We start from the raw sequence: 26772 nt of genomic DNA on the forward strand, positions 1-26772 counted from the left end.
TTATACACTGCACAACTCACATTGAAGTCAATGGTAATTACATCAATGAAAATGAGGACAGAATTGGACTTCACATATAATTACTACCAAGAGTATGCTTTGGGCACTCAGAAAAGCATCAGTAGTTTTTCAAAACCTTCAGTTTGAGAAGGAAGAACCTACTAAATGTTTTGGGGTTTTTTGCACAGGTGAATATCCGGTCAAAAACTAGTGTTTTATCTTTCTGTTTCTTGTAGATTTATAAATCAAGATTATAACTTTGTGTTTCTCCTTTGCTTTCAAGAGATGATTGTTTAATGTTCAGCCAGCAAGTGACAGTTGTATTCCTATTACAAGCTTCAAAACGTGGATCCTATCTTTCAAAAACACAGGATGCTTTATGATCTCAGTCAGTATAAAAAAGGGCTTTTCCCTACATTCAAGAGGGAAAAAAATGAATGTGTTGAGGTGCTGACTCCTTGGGTGCTCCGGGGCTGCAGCACCCATGGAAAAACATTAGTGGATACTCAGCACCCACTGGCAGCCCTGCCAATCAGCTTCTCCTACTCTCTCCAAGTGCCTCCTGCCTGCCACGATCAGCTTTTCAATGGCATGCAGGAGGTGCTGGTGGGGAAGGAGAGGAATGGGGACAGGTCGTGCTCTGGAGAGGGAACAGAACGGCGTTGGAAGATGTGGGGCTAGAATGGGAGTTTGGGGGAATTGGTGGAGTAGAGGCGGGGCCTGGGGAAGAGCAGGGGTCGAGCATCCCCTGCCAAATCACAAAGTTGGCACCTCCGTGTGTTGGTACACTTTCTAAAGGCCACAAAGTCTGGGGACCTCAGTATGATCTGATTAGGGAAACGTGAGGTCATTATCACATGATGCATTTGAAATGTCAGACTACTAAGTTGGCTTTCTGCTGGTGTACTAACCATTTTTGAACCAGGAATTCAGGGTCAGTGGCTAGAAGGGTTAGGACTTAGAGACCCTACTCAGAATTCCACAGGGATCATCATGTAAAGTCAGCATTTCAGCCCACATGATATTACACTCCATCAGTATACAAATGATCCAGTTAGTAATTCCACTGTCAGTACCACCCTAGCCCTGAACTAGGACCAGTGAAAGTTTAGAGATTTTGATGTGACACTGTTCCTAGTTATGATGACACCAGGTCAAATTAGTCAGCTGGAAATTCACACTCTTTTAATGGCTGTGGCTGGATACCATTGGTTAACCTTGATCATAAGAATCAGCAGAAGGCCACCCAGAAGGCATGCTACAATTGGAGTCATGGGTTTTAGCAAAGGATAGTCAGGACATAGGCCAGGTTGAGACTTTAAAAATACACATCTCCATGACTCCCAACCTTGACAGAGAGGTTTTCTAACAGTCCCTTGCCCTCTGTTATTTGCAAAACCTATGAACCGTGGATAGGTCATTAGGTCCAGCTCTGTCTGCTTTTCACTGGTTGTGTGCAGAAGGATAATAGTTTATAGTTCAATATTGACTACTGAGAGCTGAATCAAAAGACAGTGCCAGATCATTAACATCTTCCTCATATATAGGATGTGTTAGATGGCTTGGGTGGGAAGTCATGGTTCTCAGTTCTAGATTAGGGCAAGGCCTACCATTGAGGATTCATGAGCACTGAGAGTCAACCCTTACAGACTTTATTACACCCTAGGGGTCATATGAATCTGTTCATTTTCCATTTTGGATTATGAACGCTACTGGCTAACTCACTAAATGTAACACATTTCAAAGTGCAGATTCTGCCATTTGTAAATACAGGATCCTTCACTATCTCATTAAATACAAACATAAAGAACAGACCTATAACACAGAACAGAAAGCAGTCTGTGTGAAAACAGAGCTGATACCATACCACAGCAACTTTGACAAATGCAAAGTAATGACCATTGGATAACATATTCCCAACTATGCCTACAAAATGATGGGGTCTAAATTAGCTGTTATCACTCAAGAACGAGATTGTGGTATCACTGTGGATAATTCTCAGAAAACATCTGCTCAGTGTGCAGCAGCAGTCAAAAATAACTGACAAAATGTTATGAATCATTAGGAAAGGGATAGATAATAATCATAATCTCGCTATATAAATCCATGGAATACCCACACCTTGAATACTACATGCAGTCTACTTACCCTGGCTCAGAATATATATATATAAGAATTGGAAAAAGAACAGAGAAGGGCAACCAAAAGATTAGGAGAATGGAACACCTTCCATAGCAGGAGAGATGGTATGGCACAGGTATATAAAATCATGGTGTGGAGAAAGTGAAAAAGGAAGTGTTATTTACCCTTTCACGTAACAAAAGAACCAGAGGTCACCCAATGAAATTATCAGAGAGGTAGCCATGTTAGTCTGGATCTGTAAAAGCAGCAAAGAATCCTGTGGCATCTTATAGACTAACAGACATTTTGGAGCATGAGCTTTCATGGGTGAATACCCACTTCGTCAGATGCATGACGAAGTGGGTATTCACCCACGAAAGCTCATGCTCCGAAACGTCTGTTAGTCTATAATGTGCCAGAGGTTTCTTGCCAATGAAATTAATGGTGCGTAGGTTTGAAACAAACATAGGGAAGTACTTTATCACACCACACACAATCAATCTGTGGAACTTGTTGCCAGAGGATGTTGTGAAGCCCAGAAGTATAACTGCATTAAAAAAAATAATTTGAAAAGTTCATGGAGGATAGGTCCATCAGCCGCTAATAGCCAAGATAATCAGGGACACAACCCCATGCTTTAGGTAAGTGGTGGGTGGCCTGCTGCACATGGCCTGACAGGGTAATCTGCTGGCGGCCGCCAGACAGTTTGTTTGGGTAATCCGCTGGTGAACCACTGCCACTGAGATCTGTGGGCAGCCATGCAAATGTAAACAAATCGTCTGGTGGCCCGCCAAAGGATTACTCTGATGGGACTCACCACTGCTTTAGGTGCTTTAGGGACATCTAAACCTCTGAGTGTCTGAAGGTGGGACTGGATGACATGGGATGGATCACTCGATAAGTTGCCCTATTTTGTTCACTCCTTCTGAAGCATCTGGTCTGGCCACCATTGGAAGACAGGATACTGGGATTGATGGACCATTGGTTTGACCCAATATGGCCACTCTTATATTCTTAACCTCAGCCAGCAAGGCAGGATGTCCAAAAATTACCTCCTCTGGGGAACATTAGCATGGAGGGGATGGAGGGTTGTTAGAAAGTTCAAGCACTGTGTACTCCCTTTTGTATCACTGAGGATGCCTTTTGTGTATGCCTTACATGCTGAGTACAATACTGTATTTGGAAAATCAGTGTCTTTATATTACTAATAACTAGAAATCACATAAATTACTGAAAACTAAGGAGGATAGTAAGAAAACTTCAGAAGGACTTAATGAAACTAGGAGATCAGGTAGCATGTGATACAAGGTATTAGATTAGAAAAATACAAAGTAGTGCCAACTGGAGAAATAATTTGAACTCCTTGTATTCACTGAGGATGATGAGCCCCTAGCCAGCAGAATTCTCTCTGTAAAAAGATCAGGAAGTTCTCATAGCTCCATGAATGTGCCTATACAATGTGTATCAGCAGTTCAAAAAGCAATTAGGGTGCTTGGTTGCATTTAAGAAGGTATAGAAAATTATATGTTGGGGGTTTTTTGTATTAAAAACAATGCTACATCACAGCCTTATCTGGAGAGCTGTTGAATTATCATTGTATCAAGAAAAATCTAGGTGAGATTAAAATACCCAGAGAAAGGAAATGAAAATGGCTAAAGGTTAAGTGGTTTTGCATATTACAAGTGACTGCAAAGAATGAAATTATTTTGCCTAATAAAGAGATGGCTAAGAACTTACTGGCTGAGGTATAGAACAAATCAATAAGATACTCCCTTTTTCATATAAAAACTGAGATACTCAAAATTTATATAGTACATTTAAAATTAACAAATGGAAACATACTTTTTGTAACTGGCACAGGAATGGAGCGACAGAATATGTTATTGAGAGAAATAATTTAGCAGGGATTTGAAAGGTCTGAGCATTTGCCAACATAATTTTTAGGAGCATAACATTTGCAGCTCTGTAAACAAGAGTAAATAAACCCCTTGAAAAATCAGGCCTGGTCTACACTACGTGTTTAAACCTAATTTAGCAGCATTAAGCCGATTTAACCCTGCATCCATCTACACAATGAGGCCCTTTATATCGATATAAAGGGCTCTTTAAACCAGTTTTCTGTACTCCTCCCCGACGAGAGGAGTAGCACTGAAATCGGTATTGCCATGTCAGATTAGGGTTAGTGTGGCCGCAAATTGACAGTATTGGCCTCCGGGCAGTATCCCACAGTGCACCACTATGACTGCTCTGGAAAGCAATCTGAACTCAGATGCACTGGCCAAATAGACAGGAAAAGCGCCGCGAACTTTTGAATTTCATTTTCTGTTTGCCGAGCGTGGAGCTCTGATCAGGACAGGTGGTGATGCAGTCCCAAATCCAAAAAGAGCTCTAGCATGGACCATACGGGAGATATTGGATCTGATCACTGTATGGGGAGACAAATCTGTTCTATCAGAGCTCCGTTACAGAAGACGAAATGCCAAAGCATTTGAAAAAAATCTCCAGGCTATGATACAGAGTCCACAGCGCAGTGCTGTGTGACAAGTGTAACGGAAAGCCAAAGAATCAAATGGATGCTCATGGAGGGAGGGAGGGGGTAACGAGGACTCCAGCTATCCCACAGTCCCCACAATCTCGGAAAAGCATTTGCATTCTTGGCTGAGCTCCCAGTGCCTGTAGGATTAAACACATTGTCCGAGGTGATTCAGGGTATAGCTCGTCAATTTACCCCCCCTCCCACCGTGAAAGAGAAGGGAAAAAAAATGTTTCTTGACTTTTTTCAGTGTCACCGTATGTCTACTGCATGCTGCTGGTAGATGCGGTGCTGCAGCACTGAACAGCAACATCCTCTCTCCTTCCTTCCCCGGTGGCAGACAGTACAGTGCAGGAGGACTGGTAGCCATCCTCTCCATCATCCCGTGAGTGCTCCTGGCTGGCCTCAGGTGAGGTCGGCCGGGGACGCCTGGGTAAAAATAGGAATGACTCCCGGTCATTCCCGGCAGATGGTACAGAACGTCTGGTAACCGTCTTCATCATAGCAACTGGGGGCTGAGCTCCATCAGCCCCACCCTTTCATGTCTAATGAAAAGATTCTGTACTGCCTGGACTATCATAGTAGCAGGATGCTGGGCTTCTCTCCCCACCACCATTTAGTGTCCTGCCTGGGCTATCATAGCAGCTGGAGGCTGCCTCCCCTTCATTTCATCTCACTAAAAAGTCAGTGTTTCTTATTCCTGCATTCTTTATTACTTCATCACACAAACGGAGGGGACACACTGAAATGGTAGGCCAGGGGGGTTGGGGGAGGAGGGAAGCAACGGGTGGGGTTGTTACAGGGGCACCCCCTAGAATGGCATGCAGCTCATCATTCGTGCAGGATCTGACACGGAGTGGCTATGCTCTCTGATACACTGGTTCTCTAGTACACTTGCCCCATATTCTAGGCAGGACTGACTCTATTTTTAGATACAACATAAAGGAGGGAATGACCCGGGCAGTCATTCCCATTTTGTCTTTGCGGCCCCGGCCGACCTCAGCGAAGGTCAGCCAGGAGCACCCATGACAGCAGCAGACGATACAGAACGACTGATAACCGTCATCTCATCGCCAATTTACAATGGCATGGCAGATGGTACAGAACAACTGATAACGATCTCTGCTATCTTGCAAAGACAAATTAATGCTTCTGTGTAGCGCTGCAGTACCGCCTCTGTCAGCGGCATCCAGTACACATACGGTGACAATGACAAAAGGCAAAACGGGATCCATGGTTGCCATGCTATGGCGTCTGCCAGGGCAATCCAGGGAAAAAGGATGCAAAATGATTGTCTGCTGTTGCTTTCACGGAGGAAGGAATGAGTGACGACATTTACCCAGAATCACCTGTGACGCTGTTTTTGCACCATCATGCATTGGGATCTCAACCCAGAATTCCAGTGGAGAGGGGGAGACTGCGGGAACTATGGGATAGCTACGGGATAGCTACCCACAGTGCAATGCTCCAGAAATCGACGCTAGCCTCGGTACATGGACGCACACCACCGCATTAACGTGCTTAGTGTGGCCGCTTGCACTCAACTTTATACAATCTGTTTTACAAAACCGGTTTATGTAAAATCGGAATAATCCTGTAGTGTAGACATACTCTGAGTCCATTCTCAGGACATTAGATGAGTGCACACAGAGGTTTGGAAGGAACGGACATACGTAGTATGTGCAAGGATGAAAGACAGTAATAGCCATAACTGCAGTCTTTTTGCTCCCTGTGTGTAAGAACTGCTACTGTCTAGTAGTGCTAGCATCCCAAAAGGAATAAGGAAGAGAGAAGGGTCTTGAGGCATATAACCTCGCCTGGGCTTTCCCTGCATGTCTGGCAATTTCAGGAGACATTTTGATTCCCTGAGGCAATATATCCCCTGGAAATCTGCCCATACCAGAAGCCAGTGGCTCAAAGGCACAGGTGAGCCCAATTTATTTAGGGCTATAATTAGGAAATGTATTAATTCTATGGCTGTTTTCAGATATTGTTACCATAATAATGAGAATTTGTTATGAAACAAGTTAATATTTTGCATTACATGCCATCTGTCATGACATTAACATTAGTCGCTTCTATATATTGCTATTTAATCTATAAATGGACACAGTTCTTCACAGTAAGTAGAATATGTCAAACAACTTATAGAATCCCTGACCCAAAAAGCTTACACTATAAACAGGTACAAGCAGATGCAACACTCAACAGTATTCCATGGTATAAGCTAAGAGTGGCTCATTATCATAATATGCTCTTAAACTGCTATCCAATGAGGAATTTCAGAATTCAGCCCAAAGTCCAGGAAGATGAAGAGTGGGACAGAAAAAAAAAGCATTACTTTATTGTGAAAATCTGAATAAGAAAAAACCTTTGTATCTTCCCAATTAGTTAATACGCTGTTTGGGGCAGGGACTGTGGGTTTTTGGTTTGTTTGTTTAATTCTGAAAAGGGTCTTAGCACATTTTCTCATGCCATGTAAATAAATTGTAGTAATAGTCATGTCTGACAGAATGGCTGTCTGGGTTTTAGGCACCAAAACATTTTTCTTGCTATGTTACATGTATATAGTATACGATATGACTCTTTTTTTCCCCAAATTATATACTAGTATATAAAAAAGCCTGGCGTATAGCCCCTGGTGTATAGGCCTGGAGGAATATTTAAAAATTAGACCACTAAGCACCCATGCAAAGCCAGAAATTCAGTATTGAAAAGTGAATGTAATTACTTACCTTGTAAATCAATGTCCCTATAATGTATGCTTCATTGAAGCACTTGGAGACTAATTTCAGAATCAGGTTTGCATTCTGCTTACATCCTATCTGCAACAGGAGGTTTTTTTGTTTTTTTTAAACTGCTACCTACTATGTTTATTGTCTCCCTATGTAAATATCAGCCTTCTTGATTCATACTGAAGAAATACCTACTAAAAATTCCAGAACTCTCAAATTAGGTTCTACCACTCATTGGAAACAAAAACAAACAAACAAAAAAAAGAGGAAAAGCTTTCAAGGTTCAGCCAAGGAAAAGCAATATAAATGGACATCAAAGAGTCTTCTCTTAGTCTGCTCAGCCAGAAAGAAATTGATTGAAATAGTAGTTGCATATGCTGAGTGGTATTTATGAAATACAGTTGTGTTTTGTAATCTGTAGACTAATAATCCATTAACTCTAAACAGAATTGCTTGAGTTAAAAGTGTGTCTAATAATTGTCATAGTCAGTTATATCTAGTTCTCAATTGCTTGGTTTTGATGTGTTAATATCAGAACTGTGTAATAAAAACAATGTAAGATCTGTGTTGCTGACATCAGTGAGGTCATGGGGAAAAATAACATGCACTGGGTAGAATTTAAAATTATACATCTTTTCCTTTCAAGGGGGGGGGGGTGGCAGACTTGGTCTAGGCAAAATGGATGCAATGCATCCAAGTGAGAACTGATGTTCTTCATGTCTTTTAAATAAATTATCCATTTTGAAAGCAATGAATAAGTAAATATTTGGAAAAGTGATTGATGCTAGATGAATGGAAAGTTTCATTTCATAATTTAAATTGCATTTCAGGCATTCTTACATATATTTTTCCAGTTAACAATTTGTTTGCTTATTTATTTATTTATAATGTTTTGTAGCTGTATTTAAATTGTGTTTAAGCAGTTGAATACCCTAAGCTTATCCAATTATTTCTTTAATAGAAACTATGACATAATCTTTTTCTTTGTTGTTGTTGCTTTAAACTTCTTATACTAGAAATATAATGTAACTGTCGGAGAAAAACTCAGTTCTTGCTTTTTGTTTGGGTGCAGCAAAATCAAATACTTTATTCTAACTCCAGCAATTGCAATAGAGGGAGGGAGTGCCCTAGGACACTGGGTCGCCCCAGTCCCGGACAGGTCTCTCAACAAGTAAACAATTACAGCAAGCATTTATACCTTTGTTACAGACAATAACAAGCAATAATACAGACAATAATGAGCAACAGCTGCATTTTGTTTATACATAGGCTATCCTGCTATCTTATTTTCCTCACGTTGGGCGCCAGTCTACGTATTTAATTATCAGTGCAAGATCATGATAACTTCTCACACAGTTCTTTCCTACTTGCCTCACACTAACCTGGCTTCTACAAATCTCACGTCATTAGAGTTACAGCTGGCCTAACTCTTGCTAACAGACTGACATGCATTAAGATCCCCTACAAATCCTTGTCAATTCTTTCCCTACTTCCACAATGGAGGCATACTGTCCACTGATAATGTTAGACACCTGATCAGTAAGGATTATACTGACAGGATAAAAAAATATTGTAATTACAGGCAGTAGAGAAGCAAATTGTTCTTCTACTTCCTTTAACTCAGTGGAAGGGATGAAATGTATTCTACAGGAATATAAACCATATGACAGGGGTTCTCAAACGAGGGGTCATGACCCTTCAGGGGATTGCAAGGTTATTACCTGGGGGGTCGTGAGCTGTCAGCCTCCACCCCAAACCCTGCTTCACCTCGAGCATTTTATAATGGTGTTAAATATAAAAAGTGTTTTTTAATTTATAAGGGGGGGGTCTCACTTAGAGGCTTGCTGTGTGAAAGGGGTCACCAGTACAAAAGTTTGAGAACAACTGCAGTATGGGATCATGCCAATTATATCTAAAAGAAAAAAAGGGCGAAGAGAGTTGGAGAGACTTCCTACTGTTTTCCCCAAACTAAGGGTATCCACTGAAATAGATGTAAAGCTGCTACTTACGTGGCGGCAGCATGTCTCTGCACTGCCTCACAATCCCAAGCCATCCATGGTTCTCTGAGCAGCAGAACTAAGCTGCTAAAATGCTCTAATCTAAACTAAGCTGCTCCTTTTCTGGCAATGTCCCTGGCACCACATTTGAGTGGACTTCCTGAGTGTCTCAGTCAGTGCTGATTTATGAAAATGGAGTGGCTTTGATGTGTTGACAGGACATAATATACCCACAACTTTAAGGCATAGAAGAGATTAGAGTAGCACAGATACTGCCAAGTTGACCCTGGTACACAAAAGGACTGGGGGAAGTGCAGCCAAAGCAGAAGTATTCACACTAGAATCTGGTCAGGATGTGTTTAGCAAAACAGATGTTAGGTCAGAAAATGCTGTTTTGATCAAACTGAAACTTTTTGCAGGAATGTGCCAGATTTGAAAAAACTTTCATTGAATGGTTTTCAGATCCAGGCTGACCACCTGCCACTGAGTAGCCTGGTATTAGAGTACTCAGCTGGAATAAGGGTGATCCAGGTTCAAATCCTTGGTCCTACTTACACAAAGTGGTGATTTGAACCTGGGTCTCCCAAATCCCAGCTGAGTGTCCTAACTGCCATAGCATTGGTTATTTTGGATTGTGGGGCTGGTTTTTGTGTCTCTCATTTTTGATAAAAAGATCTCAGTTTTGCCCTGATGCGGAACCGGAAAATTTTCAAAACCACAAACATTTTCACCACATGAAAAAATCATTTCCCACCTATTTCTAATTCCCTCCCATTCATCAAGTGCCCAAAAACACTGCATTACTGAGGCTCCTTGACATTTGGCAGGTGGTGTCCATCCAGAGAGGTTGAGTATAACTAAGGATCAACCTCCCTAAACAGCATCAGCTACAGAATTTCTATTTGATAGTTCAGTGTGATTTAATGTCTACAATTTCATCATTAACTCCTGAACTGTTTGTCAACATGAGGAAGAATTCAGACATGGGTAGCATGCCAATGGCAGCACTGCTCTTTGATTATCTATTTTGAAACAATTCCTGGGGAATAACATAGAAAAGATGTAATTGGAGGGCCCATCTTACAAACCTCTCTCTGCAAGCAGAATTAATTGGTTTCCCCAATAGTTTTCCTCCTTCCATAAGAGATAATGATTTGTGTGAGAACTCATAATTCTGTAAAGTGCGGCGAATGGTATAAAAGGTGCTGTACACCATAAATTGATTTTTAAAATGGTCCACATCCAGCAGTCTTTACTCAGTCTTCATCCAGGCAAAAATCTGCTTTCCTTCAAGTGGAGTTTTCTCTGTGTAAAGATTAGAGTCTGTAGGATCTGTCCCAATAATAATACTAATAAAAGCAGCTTTAAGCAGTGAATTAAGAAGACAAACCATTTCTTAGTTTTTAAAAAATCACACAAGGTAAATGTCCTGAATTACAACCTAAAGTTCAGTAATGTCTTTTCCATCACTACCTCTAAAACCAGCAAATGAGCACATAGCAAAGGACACTGACACTATTCTTCAAATAGTCCAGGGACTTGCTGCCAGTATATTATTGCCTAGGGCAAATCTTGAAGTCAGCATTCTTTCTGTATCTCAAAGCAAGGATCAATTATTAAAGCACACTGTTTAAGATGTCCTTGTCATGGTGCAGGTTAGAAATTTAAGAGGATGCATTTGATTCTGTTGATAGGTTAGTGGGCATAGTAATTATTTCTAGCAATGTTTTTTTGGATATCTTGCAACACCTGTTGAAATATTCATTGCTTTCACAAAGACAGTGTGTAGGCAGAAGGGTCTCTGAATACATCTGTTAGGCTTTCTAGAGATACAGAACAAACGTGTATATTAACATCTGCTTTTTTTTGGATAAGTCTACAGAAATCTGGTTGCTTTATTGTAGTGCAATGGAAAGGAACAAGGAAACGTCTGGGTTTTACACCTCTTTTCTTTGTAACTATATAAAACTAACTATTGTCTGGTGAGGAATGTACCAAGTAGCTTCCTCTAAGGCCATTACCAGTGATGTTACATAGATCTAAAGTGCTTGTGTTTTTATGAGAGTTGTTATTGTCACCCTACCCATGGCATTTAATTAGCAGAGAATGTTCTAGTTCAGTGCGAAAGAAACTCAAGTTCATTCATGAAACTAGTTCTCTGGCAATTCAGCATGTAGTACAATTGGTAAACTGAGGATAACACATACAAGCTCTATGTTGTTCCCTAATAAGAATAGTTACAACTGTGCAAAGCATGTTCCGAGTATTATTTTCTCATTCATTGTTGCAACATGCTGTTCTGACCATTCTTGGAGTCATTTTGAAAATATAGAGACATTTTTTTTTCTCACATGTGCTTTACCAATAATATAGTCAGTTGATTTACCAGAACTTCCTGGAGATTTTTTTATTTTTTTTTCAAATGAAGAGTCTGATCCTATGAAGTGTTGAACCAAACTGAAGCTCCCTTTGGAACTCATCTTGGTTTCAACGGCTTTGCAGTACTTTTGAGTCTGAGTCCACAACTGTGATATATATATATATATATATATTTACATTTTTCAAGACATTGTTCCTATATATATAATTCTGGGGAAAAAATGCTTGGTGAACTGATAGAAAATATCCCTTCAGTGACATTGGAAAAGCAAAATATAACTATCAACAACAACACAGGGATAGTATTAGAGCAGTGCAAATAGCATGACAAATAGCTTCTCTGTGCACTGTGGAAATAATATTGTCACTGTCTTCACAAAACAGATGTTATTATGGCAATTTACTGTCAAGTGTAGTAGATATATCTGTTAGACTGAGATTAGATGTTGACAATATCTTAAACCAATTTAAACTGAGCATCTAATTTTGGGAAACAAGAAATGGTCCACAAATACATATAACTTATCATTTCTTTAAACTTACATGCACTGTGCATCCAAAATACTAACCACTCTTTAATGACTTTTTAAGTACAAAATTTAGAAATAATCCTAGGAAAATTCCTTTCCTGTATAGTTTTAGCATCCACTGATACTAAGGAGATAAATCAAAGCACATCGTGACATTACTTAATCTATTTCTAGAAAGAAGTGGTGTTGTTTGTTTTGGTTCACTGCAGTATCATAAGAAGGAATTCTTGTTAATCTAATACAATTTTGCATCCTCGTTTTAACATTTTTTGTACCAGTATTTTCAAAGGTGCCTAAGGGAGTTAGATGCCTGACATATTAGATCTCAGTGTGATTTCAGCACCGAATTCCTTTATGATTTTTTAAAACCATTTTTACCCATGGTTTTAATTTTACTTAGCCTTGATTATTTATGAAGCATTTAAAAGATAAACTCAGTTTGATGCAATAGCAGCTAATTATACTGGGCCACAGGAAAAAAATGGTTTATGACTGACTTTTGAAATGTGATGATCGCAAAAAAGAAAGGCATACAAGAAAGGTGTCTTAAATTGGGCATCCAAAAATTGTGATCAATACTTTTGAAAACTGCTGTTCTTTTACTAAAGAGACTACTCCTGGGAATTTCTAACCGTTACTCAGAAATAGTCTTTCTTGATTATTAGACTGAAATGCATGAAAACAGATTAATGGGTTTATATACCTGCCTATTATTCCCCCTTTGGACATGATAGCAGCTGTTTGTTTTTTTTAATTGCATTACCTCTCCCAGGATTTCAAAATGAGATGTAGAGAGAGGGCTGTCTTTCATAATGAGCCACTGTCAGGCAGAGACAGGGTGAGAGAAAGACAGACTCAGGAAGAAAAATAAAATTAACTTCTGACAAAAGAGAATACCTGAGTGGCCTATTAAAAGTTAGAACTCTTTTGACCAAAATAGTATGATTAATCACATTAATTCGTGCTTTGAAAAGTAGAGTCTAGTATTACAGCATCTGCCCTGTGATAACTGAATGTCCCTTCCATGTGGTGAAATGACCATCAGATCGACATAGATGTGAATCCACTGACCTTTCCCCTAGCTTACCTCATCCTCAATGCAGTCAAAATAATACTGTGTGTTTGAACCCCTGAGAGAACTCTCTTCCACAATAATTAAATGCCTCAATGACTCTGTATAAACCCCTCATATCTGGTCCATACAGACATGTATACGATTGAACCACGTTGATTCAACTGCTGTCAGGGTCCTCTTTGCCTATGGAAAGGGGAACAATGTTTGTTCCCTAGTCAATGCACACTGCTTTCATAATAAAATATGTGTGCTTTAAATGATCAATATTTGTTCAACACATTGTCTATTGGCCACTGTAATCCATCTGTCAATCTAGGTATTATCTTTTCACCGCAAGGTGTAGAAGAAGAGTTCTAAGAAGAAGAATGTAATCTTTCACTCTCATTTCCTTTCATGCAGCAGCTCATCTAATTATTGCATCCTTCACACTTTCCTACATGTTACAGTCTTTAGTAGATACATAGGTAATTGTTTTTGGAGAGAAAAGTTAGTATGAATCACTTTCAGTAATGGAAGTAGTTTATTTACCAGAGTAATGTCTATGTTATGGTTGGCAGAGCTTAAAAGGCTTTGTAGCCTTTTCATTTTCATTCTCTTCAAGATGAATGAGTGTGAATGATTTTAGTGCCATTTTAGCTTTAGTACAGCAGGCAGGTTATCTGCGACAATCACGGAGCAAATAAATTCTCCTTTCCTAAAAGTGGTGATATTGAGCTGATCCCCCAAACCAGATGTAACTGTAATTAATGTGTGAGCTTAGGAGCCCCACATTCCTTTGTATTTTTTCTATGCTTCTTTATAAGCAAAGTAAAATATACTGTGAATTGCTGCAGGAAGACTAGCCTTGTCTTATCAGTCATAATTGTGATAGAGTATATATGATGTCTTTGGAGAGCTCAGGTCAAATCTTAATTCATCTTGTTGAGGGGTTGTTTTTGCCATTCTGTGCCCATTTACTACCTCCCCTCTTGCATCCTTCCTAGAATATCTGTGACATTGACAGAAAGGAGGAGTCATGTTTCATTATATTCATGGTGTATTTCATGGTGTGACATTTGACAACACAGGGCTGCCATGAAATATCTCATGTGATACTCACACACTTGGCAGCCCTTTCACACATTCCCACAACTAGGCTGAGATATTGACCTATAAGCAGGGCAGTAGGGATGGCCTGTAATTGCTGCTGCCAGCTACCAGGGGCTACTGCTCCAGCTACTAGGTTAGAGCAGGGAAGGAGCAGCCAGAATTCAAGGCAGCAGGAGCATCCAAAAGCAAGCATGAGTGGTGACAGAAGGTAAGGGGTCTAGGCCTGGATCCAGATTCTCCTCCCAGACACCTCTACCCAGTCCCTGGTCAAACCCCAGCTCCCCTTCCCTTGACATCCCCACCAGGCTCCCTCTAGCCATCCCCAGCTGGCTTCCTCCCCAAATGGCCTTCTGCTCATCCCCAGCAGTTAGGTACAGCCTCCAGACAACCCAGCCCCCACCCAACCCAGACATTCTAGCATCCCCCAGACACCTCTCAGCATGCACCCAACTACCTAGAACTTACAAACATCCTCCAGCACAGATGCACCCACCCAGCCTCCCATCCACCATAGCTGCAATGATCTGTACATTTCCGTATCCTACCCAAAACTGAGGTGTACTGATCATAATCTGAAGTGTATAGTTATATGCAAATTTCTTACAAATATGTACATTGGGTCTTTAAATGTTTACACGGAATATCCCACATGGAACGGTACAGAATTTAGCAGCTGTGGAAATAAGGGCCTGATTCTATCTGCCTTTCTTGCATTGGGTTATACTGTACTTCGCAAGCAGTCCCATTTATTTCTGTTGGATTGTGTTACACATACTAGACAATATGTGTAAAGGTGACAGAATCTGGCCCTCAAGGTAAAAGTAGAACCTAAGTCTCTACAAGGCTATTTTCCATGGAAAGAGGTGCCAATATTCTACAGATAACTTCCTTGATTATTTTTCAAAGGTATTTTGTACAAGCAGATCAGGTAAGCAGGTAAAAAGTAAATCTGAAAAGAACAGAGGTAAAAAAGGAGAAGGTAGTTTTAGGTCTGTGCAGAGACCAGCTAGACTGTGTGTAGTATGCTGCTTTTATACACTAGTTCCAGAACACTAGACCGAGGATATCACGATAAATGTATGTTTTCAGACTTCAGTGAGTAAGGTTCAGCTCAAGTTATTTCCTTCTCATTTTAAGGCCATGATTTATCATGATGACTGTGCCAGCAATTTATTCCTTGACACAACTTGCAGACAACTGGACAGCTGCCAGTTGGATGGCATTTCTAGCTCGAGTTCTTTAGAATGTCGGGTTTTGCCAGTAACCTAAATCAAGTGTCAGATTCTACTCGGCAATATTTATCTTGAAGTCTTTGAGCTCAGAAAGGCAATGCCCTTTTGGCAATAGTGGGGAAAGCTCTTTCAATGCTATGAAGAAAGGATACGCACCTTAAGAGACTCAGATCTTCATTCGAGTGTGTGGCTACAAAAATTTAGTTTCAGGCAATGAGCACAGACTGCAATTTTATTTCCTTGTATTGATTTATTTTGAGTTCTAAAATGCACCTAACTATGTGGTGAACCTATTGTAACAACAATTGCATTTATTACAATATAAACCAATGGGAAATTATGAAGTCTTCCTTTTGTAATTAACCCACTAGGACTATCTGTAGTACACACTAATGCTATACGTACCCTCCTTTCAAAAGCTTAGGAAAAAAAGATTTGCAGGTTTTGCAGCATGCTCTTGAAAGTCAACAGACTTTTTCTTTCTTGAACTGAGAAGGGAAGTTAGTCAGGGGTATCTTACGAAGAATACCCTATTTCCAGCCTACTCCAGTTTAAACTATGCAGTGACTGCTTGAGCTGATCTCAATTGCTTTGATACCACAAGGGAGATAAGTGGTCTCTTGGAATCTAAACAATTTAATTGCTTTATAGGTCAAAAACAGCACTTTGAATTACACCCAGAATGAAATGGAAGCCATTGCCACCCTCTGAGCAAGGTGTAGTATGATTTCTATAGCAGGCACTACAAAGCAAGTAGCCTTCTATATTCTACACTTCAGTGCAGAGCACGTAACAGTAACCCAAAAGAAAAAAATTGTAATCTTAGGTATCTAATATCAGAACATCCAGAAGGAGTTTGATAGCCACATGAACCCAGGTTAGGGTGACCAAAGAGCAAATGTGAAAAATCGGGATGGGGATGGGGGGGTAGTAGGAGCCTCTGTAAGAAAAAGACCCCAAAATTGGGACTGTTCCTATAAAATTGGGACATCTGGTCATCCTAACCCAGGTCACAAACAAGGGAGCCAAAACAGCCTTTGTTCCTCAACCTACAAGCATGTCCTCAGCCTTTCCTGTGTTGCATCTCAATACTAATCCAAGATTTCTTTGTACAGATGTGTTGAACAGGTGGGGCCAAAGAACAGAAATCTTTTGAATGCCATATTAAAAAACCCTCAGAGCTGATGAGTAGTAGCACAGTACTACTCCTGGGATCTTTTCAAAAGAAAGGATCAGCTAATGGAGAAGCCATCTACCCTGCAGGGTGTATTGGCAATTGAACAACATGTTGTGGTTAATTGTTCTGAAGACAGCAGATGGACCAAAATGTCTTCATGGACATTTGAACTTCATTCACCACTAGGAGGAAATTATCAGCCAACACAATCAATTCAGTTCTCTGTGCATACCCAGACTTAAAACCTAAAATCATTTGGTCAAGGAGACTAAAGGAATTCAAATATTGCTGTTCATCATAGCTTCAATAATGGCAACAATTGCTGTCTATTCTATTAATTCAGTCATCATTTTGACAAAGTTTAGCATAATTTGCACATTGATAAAAGACCAAGGTTTATTGAGATTTTTTGTTAAAATTCCATTTCCTTCCTTCAAATTCCTGTCTTGAATGATGAAAAAACTAACCAGGTAGAAATCCATACAGAAGAGGTGTAACATCTTGTCAATGCCAACATTTCGTATGCTGACATTTCTGAATAAAAAGCTGCAGCTCCTCCTGCTCAACTTCCCAGACTTAGCTGTTGTTTTGTAAATGTAACTCTTAATCACACACCACCACTGTTCAGAACTGAAGTACCCACGCAGAATTTTATATTCAAGCATCAATAGTCCACCAGCTCTGCTAGTGTCGGCTCTGCAACAATATCTATACCCAGTTATTGGTGCCTAAAATGGTCACGTACATTGTAACCTGATGTCATGTAGAGCAGACACTAAGGGATGGATTTTCAAAAGTGCTGTGCTCTCACTTCTGCAACTGATGCCAAAGGAAGTTGTGCATGCTCAGCATCTGAGAATCTGGACCTGGGATTGAACAAAGTCTCTTACCCAAAAGCCTTATACAAGATATATAAAAGATTTTCTATAAATATCTTTGACTACAGGACTTGGAATATAAACATTGAGGAATGGGTAAAAACTGTGCAAGCCAGCACAGTTTTAATTAAAAATCCAGGAAATTAAAACTGATGATCTTAACATAAAAATGGAATCCATAGCCTCTTACAATCTTTGCTATAGATATGTTTGAACTGATAACCACTAAGTACTTCTCTTGCTGTCTTCATTAGTTTGCTGCATACCTTTTGAAATCACATCTGAACTGGTTATGTACAACTTCACTCCTCCAGTTCTTAACCACTAGTCTGAAAATTAGTTACTATGCAGGGTCCCATCTCCGTTTTCTGAACAATGATTTCAATTGGATTTTGGGGTATGCAAGTAATGAAGAATCAACCTAATCAAGTATTAGCATTTATTAGGGACAGATAGAGTTTTTATAAGCTTGTCAATCATTGTGCTATCTGAGCATCTTCCGCAATGTAAATACGAGCTAACTGTATTGCCACCCTCCAGTCATTTAGAACCACCCTGGTCCTTTCTGAGCTATCATAAATCCTTTCTAAAGGCTTTCTGTTTACTAAGATATTAATTTTGTAATTCTGGGATATAATTTATTTGGGACTTGTGCTTTGTCAACATTTCTAATTGTCTAATTATCTGCTCCATTGCAATGAAAAAGCTTTAAACATTTCTTTCTTTCCTTCACCCTTTTCTGTTGTGAACTTAACTTGTTTAAATACCCTAAAGCCTTGGCTACACTTGCGAGTTACAGCACAATAAAGCAGCCCTGGGTGCCCTAGCTCACTCCCCGTCCATACTGGTAAGGCACACAGAGCGCTCTGACTCCGCAGCTACAGCTCTGCTAGTGCTCCACCTTGGGCGAGTGGAATAACGTTTGCTACAACCCCGCTGGAGTGCCATGGTACCAGTGTGAACGAGGTGTTGCATTACTGCGTTGTGATCAGCTTCTGGAAACATCCCATAATCACCTTAAGTCAAGTGGCCACTCATGTCATTGATGTGAAATCGGCTGCAGGAATGCGGAAATGCCCTTTCAGAGCTCCATTTCAGAGAAGCCGGCTGCTTATCAGATCCGAGAAAAAGCAAACATTTACTGTTTCCTTTGAGAGAGTGAGAGAGACAGGTGAGGGAGAGGGAGGTCTGAACTTACATGCTGACACACTCTCAGCACCCCAAAAAAACACTCTCTCTCCCCCCACATACACACAACACACTCCCTGACACACTCCACCCCACACCACCCCCATTTGAAAAGCATGTTGTAGTCACTTGCATGCAGGGATAGCTGCCCATAATGCACTGCTTCCAATGCCACAAATGTGGCCATGCCAGTGCGCTTGAAGCTGTCAGTGTGGACAGACTGCAGTGCTTTCCTTACTGTGCTCTCCGAAGGTGGGTTTAACTCTCAGCGCTCTACATCTGCAAGTGTAGTCCTGCCCTAAGCTTTCAACAATAGGACTATTTAGTTCACTGAGATTATTTATCTGATACAACATACACAAAGCCATTTTTCTTACTTGCTTAAGGAATAGGCTTCATAAAGTTCTTTTCTCTACAACTTAGACTGTAATGGATCTATTACCTTCATTGTAACATAGTTCTGTGTCCTAGAAGGGAAATTACTTTCATTAAAAAATATGGTATGCTAAATTCTGTCCTAATTCTGATTTAGGTGGAGTTTTACAGTGCAAAATTTTGGACAGCTGTCTTTTGTAGGAAATATTACTCTATCAGTTCATTCTTTCTGATTCTTCTTGTGAGACTGGTAAAGCTGGAATAATGAATTTCTGTAATACATGGAGATCCAGGCAACACATAATTTCTGTCCCATCTCTTTACTTTGGTCCACAGTATAGTATCAGCAGTGTACCTCCATTGGAAACAGTGTTTTGCAGAAAAAATACCGTGAATGACAGAAGCTTGGACTTACATTTTGGCTAATTTAAGGGTTTTTAAAATGTATTTATTACTGGAACTGTAATAACTTAATTACTCTGACCATGTATGCATCATTATTTTTATAGATTGGATGGGATTCATATATTTCGATTTTTGCTAAAGCCTTTGGAAATTACTTTCAGTTTCTAAGTGATCCAAAACCCATTGAATTCAATGGAACAATTCTCATTGATTTCAGTAGGCTTTGGAACAAGAACTAATTGTACATGTTATTTATCTCATGATTTAATAAGTTGCCAATTGTGCCTCAATTAATAATTAATACAGTTAATTTATACATATTACTAATATTTAATAAATAATGACTGCTTCGGTCTACTTTAAGAACTTACTATAAACCATGTCATAGAACACATTAATTTTAAGCTCATAAAGGGACAAATCCTGGTAAACACATGCTCAAAAATGTTCTTTGGGAGTTTCACATGAGAAGGAGATTTTGCCCCAAATATGATACTGTTACTATTTGATAGGTGCATATTATAAACTACCATAAATAGTGTTAATTTTCTGTTAATTTGGGGATTTATCCTAGGAGTATTTAGCAGCCACAACTCCCATAAACAGCCATGGGAATTACAGATGCTTCTCTCCCTTGCAGGACTGAGGACTCACAGGAGCGCAGTTCTGTGAGGTGCTGAGTACCTTTAACTACTTTGATATGCAACAAGAACAGTCAGCACCTCTCAAGACTGGATCTACACTACATGCATAGAACCAGACTTTATATAGATGGAATATTGACCAGTTAGTGAGGTGAAATCTAGCTCAGATTCAGAGTCCAGAACTGCAGCACTGCCTCTCTCACCCCTACCCTAGCATTAGGTTGCTAATGTGGGCTACAATCTGTGGCTGTGGTACTCAAAACAAGTACAATTGGGGACTGGGACTTTGGGATCTTTGGTCCCTCCCTGGGCCGTCTCTGGATTAGCCCTTGACTTTCCACATTGGACTATATGGGGCTGCCAGGAAACGATCTGAGCCTCATGTCAGTGCGCAGACACCTATGTGTGACTGTCCTACCAGCAAACCCCCAGCACAGTCTTTGTGGAGGGTTTCTGTGATGCAGAGGGGCTTCTGTTGGCTCTCTGCACTATGGAAGAATTCTATTTCTGTGATCTGAAAAAACCCTGAACCCACATCTACAGAGGCAAAAATGACAAATTCATTTAGGGTACAATTTACCCTGTATAGAGGGCCCACTAAAGCCTATACACCACTCATCTCCCACCTGCATTCTGTTCTGACAGCTAAAGTGGAATGTAAATGATTGGCCTTGGACAGGCCCTTTTCATAGGACAAATTTCATCCATCATTTACAGCATCTACTAGCCCTCTCTAATAAAAATATTGTTAAACTGAAGAGAACTTAGAAGCCTAATATGTCAATTAGTATGATTATAAAAATATTTTAAATTGACATTTAATTCAAAGAATAATATATTTATCAGCGAAGCTTTACAATGGTGTTAATGTTTAAATCTAAAATAGCATTTGAAAATCCTGTTAATCAAAGTTAATGAATAGCAGGGTGGGGGAGGGTTTAAATTGTAACACTTTAAAAACATGATATGAAATTGATTTCAAGTGGTTTAAAAGATAATTTAAAACATAATCCCAATGTGAACATGCCTCTGTGCTCACTCTGAAGTGAACATGACTCACATGAAGAAAAGCTAGTGTGATGGGAGCAGAGACAGGTCACGACCAGGGACCCAAGGATTACAAATGGTAGTGGGCATAAGCCAACTTTTTAATGTTTTGGTTTCCTCCTGCTCGGCAATCAGAACCAAGATTTACGTAAATAAGATTCTAACATTTCATCTCCTATATCCTGATTTTGGCTCCTAAGTAAATGGGCTAATTTTCAAAAGTTTGGAGCATCTAGTAGCTCTCATTGACATGAATTGGGAGCTGCTGGGTGATCAGCAATTTTGAAAATCAACCTAATTATTTAGGAACCAAAATGTAGATTTAGGAGCCACATTTAATTCTTGTGTTTGAAAACTTTGGCCCAGGTGTTGTGGCTCACTCAAGTTTTCATAGGAGCTGCACTAAGGGGCAGCCAAGAAGACAAGCCACTCGGAAGAGTTTGTAGCATAGTTTCATTTAGCTGATTCCCAATATGATTTTTTTTTAGAGGATATTCACATTTCATCTTATACAGGAAAGGCATAGCTTCAAAATGTTTATTCCATGTAGTTTACTGTCCTGTAATCACTGAATGCCTAAATTACACCAAGGAGGCAGAGAAAAATAAGAATTCACTGTGTATGCTGCTTTTATGATGATCAATCCTGAAGAGTTATGCTTATTAAGCTAAAATTGGCATTCTGGTCTTGATGTTAGGAACTACAGGACAAGATTGAGTCCATATTGATTTTAAATAATAGAGTTGTTCAGCTCTTGTGGAACCTTGTTGTTTAACTGACTTTATCAATTAAACAGTAGTTCTTTTCCATTTTATATTACAGTGTTCCAACATTCCAGAGTCTTCCTGAAGAGATCCTCAGTAAGCTTGCTGATGTCTTAGAAGAGGTAAGTGATTTTAATTCTTGGGGATAGTGTGAGGTCCATGGGCTATAAGTCGTCTTGTAAGAAAATGTTCTAGGCTCTCTTCGGAACTCACAGCTTCACAGTTTTGTTCCAGATTGTGGTTATCTGTTCCATTATTTAGACATAATTAGCTTGATTAAACTCGGAAGGTGCAGATAGTGAAACCTGCATCTTTCTGCATTCATTGGAGGACAATATCATCCTTGGAGGAGGGTGGTAACAGAACGTATGTTGCTCTCCTGTTGATATTACAGCAGGGTAGGGCAAACATGTCCAGATATAACAAATGACCTGCTGGAAGGGTCTGCCCAGGAGCTATACCAAATTAATGTTTTTTCCAAGATGAAATCCTGACTCTGCTGAAGCCTATAGGATTTTTGCTACTAACTTCAGTGAAGCCAGGATTTTACCACTACCCCTTCACATCCTTCTGGTCTGTGCTGGCTGACTCTGGTCCTCCACAGTGGAGTGAAGATTGTGGCCAGCCTGCTCCACTGCTCCCATCCTCTGGCAAACTTTCTACCACCAGGGGCCAGTAGCCTAAGTCAGGCTCAGCATACAGATTTGACTCATTTAGTCTGAGAGGTATATCACTTAGCATTTAGAAAACTGATCTTGGAAGTTTCTTTGCTAATTTAGGGCCTTAGCCTGCAAGTTGTTGAGTGTTTTCAACTTCCAAAGCAGTTAGTGCATTCTAGGAATCAGGCTATTTCAATACTCTCTTGGCTTATGAATTTGTTTTCACTTTCCTTCTGCTTTGTATATGTGCCACACAAAATATATTTTGATTTAGTCTTTGTATAAAATCTAGTAATAAGTCTAATCTATTTAGTGACATGCTTTTGATGAGTCTCCTTAACAGGACTTGCAGCATTTTGGGGTTTCTGTTTGCTCTCATAAAATTAATTTAAAATAATTGCATTGCATACAGCATAGTATTTGCCTACTAACTGCCCATTTTGCACTTCATAATTACACACTTCTGAATATTACAGGCACAATTAATAAGACCCATTACAATTTTAACCTGTGTGCTTTAAATGCGTTTGATTTTTTTTCACAACTTGACCAACAAAACCAATCTTATAGTCATGTTGCAAAAGAATGAAGGCATAATACTTAAATATTCATGAAAAAAAGCTGATTTTTAAACTTTTTTAGTTCTGTAACCCCCATTAATATGCTGTTGCTTTTCCTTTGATTTCTTTTATTTAATATGTGAGAAAATTCTGCAACCTTTGTTTTTATTAGAAATCTAAGCATAGCATACATTTATCAAGCAGCACAATAAAGTACTCATGGGACCTTTTTATTTCCTGTGCTGCTGCCAGAGAAATGTTTGTAGTGTTTTGAAAAATAACCATAATAATTCAGAATGTTATAAATAAACCCATGCCAAATTAAATCTGTGTATATCAAAAATACATACTTAATTGTAAATAGTTTAATTTATTTGGATCACGTTAACAATATTAAACTCTATACATCAATTTTAAATCGAAATGTGTAAAGTCAATAAAATACTTTTCTAGCTACATATTAGCTGTCAGAAAAAAACATGATGAACAAATGAGACACAAAAATATAAAAGTAAGTGGGAATGCTTATCTAGATTACTTCTGTTAATCTTGCATATATGAGTAAAACTAGCAAGATTTGGATCTTTAGTTTTATGTTGATCTCTTGAACTATAAGAAAATAGCTATCAAAAAAAAGGGTGAAGTATAGAAATAAGCTGAATCCTAATTGAAAAACATAAAAGAAACACAAGTTGCATAACATTAATGGAAATGATGTTAGTACTTTGGTAGGAGAATATATCGTTTTCTTTTTAAAGTGGTTTGCCCTGTGTAACCAATATCTGCATGGAGCCAATTATTTAAGGCTAGACTGTACACTCCTCTCAAGGTAACAGAATGTTAATCACATCTAGTCTGTACTAGATGATCCATTAGAGAAGTTTCCAACAGACATTTTTACGTTTCCTAAGTGATGAAAAAACATTTTTTGCTTTTCACTGTATTATTCTTTGTTTTCATGTAACAAATTCTTCATAAACTATAGAAACACTGTAGTACTTACTTCAAGGCTATATACTTAATGTTTTGCAAAATCAAACATATGTAAATGAATTAAAGTAATTGTATTTTTATCTTAGCTTTTACTCTAACAGGAATTGAATGAAAGTGACTGACTTGGCACAGTGTGGGCAGGGAATAATCTCACTCTTAACGTCACAATTTAATACGCTGTTTCTTCTTAAGAAAATCTGTGAATAATGGAGCACAAGTGCACTACATTTTTCTAACATATTCTAAAGGAGCTGTTAGCTAAAATCCAGAAACTAAAGAGCTGCATTTTTTATCCATTATCCAAAGCAATTGTGGAAATGTTAGGAAGACAGAGAATGACTGTGTATGATAACATGACCACACCTTTAAAGTTGATAGAAAAATTAAAATGACTTATTTAGCACAGATAAATTGAATGTGAATTAACAAAACATGAGTGCAATTCTCCTCTCTCTTCTAGTGGTTTCACACTAATATAACATCACTGCAGTCACTCATAATTTATACCAGAGTGAAAGCAGAACCAGGCCCATTGACTTGAATGTGAGCGGATTTGAGCCCCAAGAATTTTGTTGTAATTTTGTCATCTAATTTATTCATATTAACTAAGTAAATTTTCTCTTTACCTGCACAGATTGAATTTGACTACAAATGCTGGGCGTAACCCCTATACATGAAATCAATTCTGCTCTGTTACTAACTAAATAACGTTTAGAGCAGCCTCAAAGCTTCAAACTGCACCAACTGGTAGTGGCCCCCAAGGGCTATTATAACAACTGGGGATCACCAGGGAACACTGAATTCCAAACACACCCTTGTTATCTCCCTAAAGAGGCACAGAACCAGAATTTTAGCTTGCTGGTTCACACCAACTTTCTGCCCTTTTCTAATGCTAGAGTGATGAAAAGAGGCTAGAACAGAGCAAACGAATTGCTCTGTTTTTTTGTTAAAATGATTATATTCATTTATTTATTTTTGAAAATGTGTGAGACTGAAGTTTTTATTACCATTTTTCAGAGTGTTTGGTCACAGCTGATATTTTTTTCATTTATTTCAAAACTTGAGACCCTTTATGTTTTCAGGATTTGATTTATGTTGTTTTAAACTAAGTCATAGTTGTCTGTGTTGAAGCAGATCTTTCGGGTCTCTGACTTTATTGGGTTATTTTTCCTTGGGCTTGCCAAACATGCTAACTCTCTCAATGAGTAATATGTTTCTGTTGCTAATATGAGTCTTGCACCTATTTTTTCTTTTGTGAATTGTGGCTGTGCATATCATCTTCTATTTGGTGGTTGTTTATCTGTAATAATAAAATATATAGATATTTTCTATATGAAAAATGCTGTACATATTATCAAATAGGCACGTGGCTGACTTTTTAACATGACCAGCACATGTCAAATAGGATGCATAAGTGTATTCTGAGTCTGAAATGTGTTGAGATTTTCCATTTGGCTTATCCAGAACATCTCATCCAGTTCTGGGACAACATTTCATCTGGTTCCCTGGGAGCCCAAAAAACTCAGTTCATTTCCAGCTCATCACTCAGGTTACTTTATTAGGCATGTAACAAATCTGTGCTCATGCTGGCCAGGACCAGATGTAAGGGGTTTTGGATCATGGTGATACCACAATCCCAATTATGTTACACACCACACAGTTTATATACTTTTCCCTAACTACTAACATATGAATTTCTTGAATCTAATTGGTTTGGACATTGTATGGGTCATGTAGGAACCAGTTGTTTATGTCCTTCCTTTATCTACATTTCAAGTTTATCAGTTATCCCATTTATCTCAGCTAGACCTGGAGATACTCTCTCTAGCACAATCTTGTTTACAGATTCACTCAAATCATATGGCCTGTCCCCCTTTGTTTACAATATTAAGGTTTCACTCAAATTTTACTTATGTCCAGCAAGATCTATGCCTACAAAATGGCACCCAATGGCTTATGAACTCTACCAGAGCTACTGTGCAAACAATACACCACAATATAAACTCTGCTTCCATAGGTAGGCCAGTCTGCAACTTCTTCCTACCTGTCTCCACTCCAAAATGAACAAGATTTTAGCAGTAGGAATAGACCTGAATGGGCAGATTAAAGAGATGTTAAAAAAAAAAAAGAAAGGTGGTGACAGGATTTGTCAAGCACCTGGATAGGAAGGGGAAGGAGAATAGGTAAATATGGTTGTCTGCCTACATATCTACGTCGGCTATATAGTCTTGTGTTTGCCTACTACCAATGTAAAATCTACTTTCCAAATAAACTCTGTTTCACCGAAGGAAACTATAAATATTCAGTTCCTATACATATTCATTGACCATAAAAATTATGTACAAAAACTGGGAAATTCAGTGAAAAATGAAATGGTTCACAATAGTTCTA

General features: G+C 39.0%; 1 protein-coding gene across 2 annotated transcripts in view; it reads left to right on the plus strand.

The window, feature by feature from the left end:
* PRKG1 (protein kinase cGMP-dependent 1) overlaps positions 1–26772 on the plus strand; it is a 925871-nt gene that overhangs the window by 633658 nt on the left and 265441 nt on the right. For both annotated transcript variants that reach the window (XM_030570100.1, XM_030570099.1), the window contains exon 5: positions 22228–22291. In XM_030570100.1, the coding sequence (XP_030425960.1) occupies positions 22228–22291 (64 nt within the window). The remainder of the gene's footprint in view (positions 1–22227; positions 22292–26772) is intronic.

The sequence above is a fragment of the Gopherus evgoodei genome, chromosome 7 (genome assembly GCF_007399415.2).
Source record: "Gopherus evgoodei ecotype Sinaloan lineage chromosome 7, rGopEvg1_v1.p, whole genome shotgun sequence".
NCBI lineage: Eukaryota > Metazoa > Chordata > Testudines > Testudinidae > Gopherus > Gopherus evgoodei.